The sequence below is a fragment of the Phaethon lepturus genome, unplaced genomic scaffold (assembly GCF_000687285.1).
Source record: "Phaethon lepturus isolate BGI_N335 unplaced genomic scaffold, ASM68728v1 scaffold3516, whole genome shotgun sequence".
NCBI lineage: Eukaryota > Metazoa > Chordata > Aves > Phaethontiformes > Phaethontidae > Phaethon > Phaethon lepturus.
In genome coordinates, this window is record NW_010543921.1 from 18,437 (window position 1) to 27,569 (window position 9,133).

A 9,133-nucleotide genomic window follows, 5' to 3' on the forward strand; every position below is an offset into this window, starting at 1 on the left:
AGGGCTTCCTGAGCCAGTCTTCCAAGTTAATCCCAAAGGGTCCACGCATAAGAAAGGTACCTCATTTACCTATCTCACCTGTGCCTAAATTTTATGTCAGCAGATGGCCAGGTAGTATGTGGCATTTGGTATGGCGCAAGGGCTAATCAGAAGCTAAGCAATCCACACAACACAAAGTATAACACTACTGTTGCTGTATACATAAGAGCTCACCTGTACAGGAGAAATCATCCACACGGACATATCCCATGACACAGTCACAACGATAGGATCCAGGCAAGTTAACACAGACAGTATTGGCATGACAATAATGCATCTTGGCAGCACACTCATCAATATCTGCAGGGAAGAAGAACCAAGGAAAGCTACAGTCAGGCTTAGTGAAATGAGTAACGTGACACAATATTAGAATAAGAGAAAATAATTTCCATTTACAACTCCAAAAGCAATCTGGTTTAACTCTAGCATTGAAGAAGGTGGCAAATTTAGTAGAAAAGTGTTACTTAAAATAGAGCTACAACTCCTGTGTCATAGTAATGGGTTCCTACCACTGTTTTTCACAAAATCCTAAAATTTTTTAATTCTGCAAAAGTAACACATACATTTCGGGTTTTGCCTATGTCAATGTTAAAAGACAAAAACTGATGCAGATTTTTCAAACACATAAAACAGCATCAGAAGTATGCAACACTGAAAATCCTAACTTCCTCTTATTGGTAAACTAAAGCATGAATGCATAGTAACTCATGAGTAAAGCATGATATCAGTTGCAGTGCTGCACAGATATGGCACGGCAACGTTTGTCAGGGCAACGTAGCAGATCCAACCACAAAGCTGATCAGCAAGTATTGCAGCCCTCCAGACTCACCCACATGCTCCGACAGCGCCCTGTCCCTGAAACACGTTTCTGCTGCCAGAGTTACGGAACAGCGCGCTCTGCCACTTCCATGTCCCGCACAAGCAGAAGATTGAGCCAGTCACCTAAGCCCATTTTAAGCCTGCTTTACATCATCCCAATGGAGAAAAAAGGGAGTGCTGGCAACTTGACCCCACACCTCTCTTTGCTTGATCAAGTTCTACTGCTGCTGCAAATCCAAAATTCAAAACTGTTTTCACACAACAGTGAATCAAACCTATCATCTACTTGCCTGTCTAAATATCCCAAAGCTCTGTGATATTGTAAACTGTAAAATCTTCCCTCTTCCTTCCCCACAAAACCAGATATTATACTGAAGAATCCTCTTTATTTTTTTCCTCAGCAGGATAGATTTTCCGCTTAGTAGCACAAATTTTACATAAAGTAATTCATGGTTTTCAAAAGATTAATTCTAGTATTACATATGTCCACACAAAGAAAGATGACTCAGACTCATTTTTCCCCACTATTACTTTCTCCTTGTTATTGATTGCTTACACTCAAGAAAAGTATTAATTGACAACACAGCTGAAGAACCTCCTCAGCTGGTGGGGTACAGATGTGTTGGTCACCCCACAGTGTGGTCTCCTACCACATCCTCCCCCACAGCTATTTATCGAACATTTATAAATTTATACATGTTCCTTCTGTAGAGACCAAGCTACAGTCTCCCTTCTCTCTTACCAGACGGTGCTTATGGAGACACAATGGAAGTGCTACAAGGGGTCAGTACCATAACATCACGATTTAACCCCAGAACATGGGGGGGTGTTAATTGTGCACATATTGTTCTTGGTTGCCTAAATTCAGGTATCCTGTTTAACCGCCCTAAACCAAAGTAGCTGCAGCTGAGATACATCCACATTTTCCAGTCTCTGAAAATGAAACACATGCCAGCTATAGTCACACTTTCTATACGACAGACATCTGTCCAAGAGGAACAACTAGCTAAATCACTTTGTGTTGGCCACCAAACAGCTGTCAGTTGGCAGTGATTTCTGACTGCTGCCAACTTGGACTGAATTAGAAATGATGGCCTGGAGGCAAAAGACTCTGTAAACCGCTGCAAACACCTTGAACTATCTCATTCCCCCATTTCTGTTGTTTCTGTTGCAGCGCCACTTGATGAAATGAATTTTAAAAAGTCAGGAGCATCAATATATGGAAGATAAAAGCCAAGAAAAATCCTCCCACATGTCTTGTTATCACACCACTGAGTGCTACAGCCACTTGGGAAACACTCAGGTGTTGACGTGTGTTCACACTGTTCTGCTTGCAGCCTCTTTTTAATAGGCTTTTGGAGCATAGCTTTGAGGAGTTTTGTTCTTGCATATCTAATAATTTTCTAGCATAAAAGGGAAAAGAATGAAAAGATGTCTGAAAAGAAAGCAAGAATGTCAAAACAGCAACCAATTCACCTGAAAATTAACCTCATGCGCTACCCTCTATCTCCAGCTGCGTCACTGAATTCACTGGACAAGACTCCTCTTTTTTCCACCAAAGGGAAGCAAGAGGATTAAAAGTCTCAAAGGTGAAGCAATTTGAACTTCTGTTCATTGCAAGCAAGGCCTGCATTACCGTAACACAAAATATGAGAAAATACACAGCGATAAAAAGATAATTCACAACCTATATGAAAATACTGCTGTGGAAGAATTTCTGAAAAGGAGACCAAGGACTTCAAGTGATGACTTGACTATAAATAGGGGCATTGAGAACAACTGACACTGGGTTTTTGCAGGAGTCCTTGAGTTCAGGAGACTGGGCCTAAAAAAGGAAGCAGAAGGAACAAAAGAGCCCTCTCTTCAAACTTTGCTCATTTATTTAACACCCTTCTCAGTGTTTCTTGGTGCATTTTCCATAAAACCTTTCAGTATTTCACATTTTCTTTTACCTTTGCAGTGTTAGCCTTCTACTAATACGTGCATTTCCTTTACAGACAATAATACTGAGGGGTCAAAACTGGAAATAGTATTTTCTTATTAAAGCCTGCAGGGCAATGCTAAAGCTGTTGTTCTGGACAACAATTCTACAAATTCTTGTAAAAGGTTAGGTATTCATCACAAAGAGCTTTGGGTTTTTACTTAATATTGTTAGAGTAAAATCCATAAAGCACACAGTGGTATAGATCAGCTCAGTTGTAATGGAACTCAAATTGTGATTCATGTGTATAGATTGCTTGTCGCATTTGAAATATTAGAACTCATCTTCTAGTGGTCTTTTGAGGTGATAAAAATACATGATTTATGTTTCTCTCTAGACCGGTGAAGTAGTTTGTTTTTCTTTTAAAAAGGTATACTTATGGTCTTTAAAATGAGACTTGACACAGCATAATGATCATTCACATATCACCAGTTTCCATCTACATAAGCTAGCTCTTTGCAACAACAAAGACATTTGGGCTTCAGCTTTTCAGTAAGGACCATTACATTATCGGGTGGGTTGGTTTGGTGAGCGAGTGCTATTCTACTGGGTTCAAGTGTTTCCTTAATAGTTAGCGAAATAGGGTTCATTGCCTATAGCTAATCAGTTATCAGTATTACCTCATACGGTTCTAAAGATTGCTCATGAGCTTACAGGGAAATACACACATACTATCTTCTATTATTTGTGTCAGTGCGCTCAGCAATGCTATGAGTACACTGAGAAAAAACACAAGAAATGTATCTCACTGGAGCTACCTGCTTCGCACATGACATGCTGTTTGCCACACGGCAGACACCCATCATCTCATACCAACCAACTGAGCAAAACAAGATGGGATGGAAAGACAATACAAATGGTGTTCAACCCGTGGCCAGTGAAAGAGGTTTTCCCGTCTGCAAATGTACTTTACAAACTTTACAAACCAACACTTAACTCTTTTCATGCCCAACTTGGAATCCTATTGCTAAATAATTCAAATATTTAAGCATGACGAGACACCAAATTTCTAGAGCATCTTTTTACAGTTTGTGCCCTCCAACAAATGTCATATCAAAACAAATTAATCTCTGCTGTAAAGAGAGCATAGTTCCTGTTGAGAATGGGAGTTTCGTCCGTTCACTCAAAGGGTGAATTTTTAGTCTCTTTATGTTATGATTTTTTGCCTTAAAAAATGAAAATAAAAAATAGAGCTTTTTATAAACTGAGTCTCCAATAATCTTATTTTTAAACTGTTGGTCCTGTAATAACCACAAGTGAACAATCTTAAAAGAAAGCACTCTCTGGAATTGCAGACCGCTGCTTCCACGCTTTTAATAGCAATCCGTTTGGACTTTAGCAGTATCATCACCTGTTGTTTGGGGCTTCATAGTTTAACTACTGGAAGACGATAACATTCAAATCAAAACAAAATAAAACAAACTATGAAGCGTTCCAGAGCACCAACAGATGATGTATGTGGAAATTTGCTAAGTATCAGAATCAATTACTCCATTTGCAGCCATTTCCCAATTACTCGCTTTCTGGCTGGGGAGCATATTTTCCCAAGCTTATTTCTAACTTTCAAGCACTCTGTAAGGAAGCAAAGACAGAAAATCAAACACATGGGAAAAAAAGGACAGCTTTGCAGAAGGCTCTGATCTCTAATTCATGATTCCCGACCAGAAAACCTTGGGGGGGGGGGTAGGTTTTTAGACCAAAACCTGGTTTAAATAATCTGAACTTTTAAAAATGTAAAACCAACCTGTGTTGTTATTTAAATAATAGCAAATCTTAAATTATGTTCACAAGCTGACGGAATCATATAAACAAAGTTTCCAAAACAGTGGAGCACAACAGTGGTAGTACATAAGAAAAGTCCTAAAATTTCAGTCACCCTATGCTTATGCGAAAACCAAGGCATGCTATTTTCAGTCCACTGACTTAGCAGCTCCTTGTTCATTATATTTACTTTTTGTTCTCCAAATTCTCCCTGATTGTGTCCTCTCCCGCTCTTATCTCCTTTCCACTACCAGACTCGCTTGACTTCAGCTCTGCTTGCCTTTTTCTTTTCTCCCCCCTCCCACTGTCTGTCTCCTTTCCCTTATGTCTAACATACCCCAGACCCATTTTTTTACCTTTAGCACAGGCTTGGTTTCTCAAATTATGCAATACAACCCTCAGGGAGTCATAAAGCGCTAGACAACAGCTGTCAGCAGTTCTCTGTGCACTGGCAGCAGCTCAGCTTCTCCTAGTTGTCTGAGTCAGAAAAGACTAATTATTGGCTGCAAATGTTTAAGCTAGCCTTAAAAGTATTTACCAACTTGGACTCCTGGAAAGCAATTCATCTCCTCCAAGGTAGGACAGCAGTGCAAAGACAGGTGACCCTGGCCATTGTCCCTCCTGACTTGGAGGGACAGAGCTGCTGCCCAGTCAGAGGCAAGGGAACAACTCAAACAGCCAAAGGAAAAATTACCTTTCAGTAAAGGCTGAGAAACATTACCCTAACGTCATGTAAGTAACTAACTAGCTAAAAATGCCTTCATAAATTAGGGCTAGCATAGCATCACCAGGGAATCTATAAGCAATAAAGTAACTATTGATATTATAACATCAGGAAGTACTATCACTTTGACTTTTAGAGCATCATTAAAATGGTGCCGCCTCTTCCTCTGGGCACAGCATAAAAGTGCTTTACATCGATATACCTCCTTCACGATCAGGACAAGGGTACCAATATTCCAAACCTGCTTTCTATCAATTTAACTAGGGAAGACAACTGTATAACTATCAGGTTAAACAAACAAACAAATAAATAAATACTTAAAAGCACACACTTACATGCAAATTACACTTGAACAGTCATACTTTCCAGTGTAGACCAGCCCTGAACTAGTGGAACATTCCTGAGAAGCACAAAAGAAAATTCAAGTGAAGTTACCTTCCTCCTCTTCACTTCAATACCATTAAGCTTAAACTCTTTTACCAGTCACACTCCATAAAGCAACTGGTCATTCTCAAACGAAGATCACAACCTTAGCACTCCTTTGCTACCTGTTTCTGGGGTACATTAGTAAACAGACCACCCAGCACCTACACAGGAAGGTGGTTGCTTCCTAACATCTGCTCTGGTGATAGTCAGCCTTAGACATTCAAATATTGCCTAGGCACAAGATGAGCTTCTCTTCTCCGCCCTTGTTAATGCTTACAATAATACAGAAATTTTTAGTCTCTTTATGTTATGATTTTTTGCCTTAAAAAAGGAAAATAAAAAAATAGAGCTTCTTATAACCTGAGTCTCCAATAATTTGACCAACTCTTTGGAGACAGAATATTTCAGCTACAGCCATTTTGCTCATCATTCCTCAAAACATCACAATCCTCGTACGAAAGACAGCGCCAGACTCTTTAAAGCTTGCTGTCCAGACTATCTAGTGACTCTTTAAGTTAGAAGATTTTCCTTTTATTATTCTACTAAATTCTGCTCCTCTCTAAGGAAAACCGAAAATTTGCAGTTCCACGCTCCCTTGTGCTTTCCATCATTATGCTGGCAATTTATGATGCATTATTAAATGTCTGCGTGGTTGGTTTGGGGGGATGGTCCTCAAGAGCCTTGAGATCTCTTAGGATAAAAGCAGTTTATTTAAATTGAACTTTTCGTAAAAAATCATTTAAATCAGTTGGAAAGCTGCCACTGGTGTGTTAGCATTAAAGAAAAGATAAGTAATGTGGTAGTGTTTTTAACAGAAAGGAGCTGTTTTCTTAACCCTAACTGAATGACTGCATTCATTTGATAAATATATTAACAGAAAATGTTCACAGACTCATAAATATTACTTTTTTAAAAAATGTTTGCAGCTATAGCTCTTAGGGATGGTTGATAACTTATTCATAAGGTATCTCTGACAGTTGCAAATAAGTTATTTTAAAAAATACGCAGCCAGAATTCACATATGATAATGCAGCTTAGAGAAACACAGATTAAAAATAATCACAAAAAACAGAATGAAACATTTGGGGGAACAGGTTTTGGCTAACGGCAGAGCTCAGTCATTTGCTCAAACATGCCAAAGCAACTAGAAAAAACAAGTCAAGATTCTTCTTGCATAATAGCAGACGCTATGATGTTAGAACTTAGCTGAAATCCAAGTTGCTTTATCCAGGATTATTCAAGCCTTTTATTTTTTTCTTCCTAATTATTCTTTGAACATGTACTGATATTTGTATTTAGAATGCACAGCAGCACAACACACTAAGCAGTGTGCCTGAGTGCGTGTAAAGACTTTTCTTCAAAGATGCTGCTTAATTTGCTCTTCCACTAAGTGGCTTTATGAGAGGGTATGTAACGAACAAACTAATTCTCTGTTTTGGACTCTGTCTGGCCAGCAGGACTCTTTTACCCAATAACATCTACCCAAGTCAATCTCCAGCCCTGGCCTCTTGGATTCAATCAAAGCAGAGCAATGTCTTTGAGGGTAGTCTACTATAAGGGATTTGTGGATTCTGAGGAACATTCATTACGTCCTCTCATCGTCATTATGATTATCAGAAAAAAAACAAAGAACATGTTTATGTCCTCTCAAGCTGTATTAAACCCTTTGATGAGTAAAGAATAAGATGTGACTGCTTCTGATTATAATGAGACCACTTCAACTAAAATGGAATTAATCCCAAATAAGCTGGTGCTGGCCCTCCAGGAGCTGTTAGCAGGAACAAGCCTACAACAGAACAAGTTGTCCACTCTTTGGTTGACAGTACCTTGGAGATTTCATGGGTTACAGAATTATCACTTTATGCCTCGAGAACAGGACTATGTCATGAACCAGCAGGGATCTGCGCTATCTCTATCTACAGCCAGAGTAATATTCTTTACAATATTGCTACAAACACTGCAATAGCTAAGAGTTAAATTCCGAGAAAGATAAAAGATAGAATCAAACAAAACAGAATAGAATAATTTCAGTTGGAAGGGACCTACCACGATCATCTAGTCCAATTACCTGACCAATTCAGAGCTGACCAAAAGTTAAAGCATGTTATTAAGGGCATTGTCCAAATGCCTCTTAAACACCGACAGGCTTGAGGCATCAAATACCTGTCTAGGAAGCCCGTTCCAGGAGTTTGACCATGCTCTTGGTCAATAAATGTCTCCTAATGTCTCATCTAAAACCTCCCCTTTGAACCATTCCCATGAGTCCTATCACTGGATACCAGGGAGAAGAGCTCAGCACCTCCCTCTCCACTTCCCTTCCTCAGGAAGCTACAGAGAACAATGAGGTCGCCCATCAGCCTCCTTTTCTCCAAACTAGACAAGCACAAAGTCCTTAGCTGCTCCTCCTAGGACATGCCTTCACTAGCTTTGTTGCCATCCTCTGGGCGCATTCAAGGACCTTCACATCCTTCTTAAACTGTGGAGCCCAGAACTGCACACAGCACTCAAGGTGAGGCCATACCAATGCTGAATAGAGCAGGATAATCACCTCTCTTGACCAGCTGGTTATCCTGTGTTTGATGCACCCAAGGATGCCGTTTGCCCTCTTGGCTGCCAGGGCACACTGCTGACTCATATTGAGCCTACTGTCAACCAGCACCCCCAGATCCCTTTCTGCAGGGCTCCAGGTGCTAGGTGCAGAATCTGGCATTTCAACTTGTTAAATTTCATCCCATTAATCATTGCCCAATATTCCAATCTATCTAGAACCCTCTGCAAGGCCTCTTGTCCCTCAAGAGAGTCAACAGCACCTCCCGGTTGGGTATCATCAGCGAACTTGCTAATGATACATTCAACTCCTGCATCCAGATCATTGATAAATATATTGAACAGAACTGGCCCTAGACTCGAACCCTGAGAAAACCACTGGTGACCAGTTGCCAGCCAGATGTAACCCCATTCACTACAACCCTTTGAACTCTTCCCTTCAGCCAGTTCTTCACCCAGCGCACCATGAACCCCTTCACCCCACAGTCAGGCAAATTGTCCAGAAGGATGCTGTGAGGGACAGTACCAAAAATGTTACTGAAATACAGAAAAACTACATCCACCGCCTTCCCTTCATCCACTAGGCAGGTGACCTTATCATAGAAGGGTATCATAGAAGAGGTTAAAGAGGAGTTTCCCTCTGTGAACCCATGCTGACTGCGCCTGATGATTGCATTATTCTCTCAACGCCTTTCAATAGACCCAGTATATTCTTCTCCATAATTTTTCCAGGAACTGAGGTTCAGCTAACAAGTTTGTAGTTTCCTGGGTCTTCCCTCATGCCCTTCTTGTAGATTGGAATAACACTGGCTAGTTTCCAGTCAGCACGAACCTCT

At 40.2% G+C, this 9,133-nt stretch overlaps 1 protein-coding gene across 1 annotated transcript in view; it reads right to left on the bottom strand.

Moving 5' to 3' along the window:
* Positions 1-213: 213 nt before the first annotated feature.
* The window catches only part of NELL1 (NEL-like 1 (chicken)), a gene marked incomplete at its 3' end in the record, with an annotated part of 145,962 nt that continues 137,042 nt past the window's right edge, over positions 214-9,133 (bottom strand). The window contains exon 13 of the mRNA XM_010288482.1: positions 214-339. Within this exon, the coding sequence (XP_010286784.1) occupies positions 214-339 (126 nt within the window). The remainder of the gene's footprint in view (positions 340-9,133) is intronic.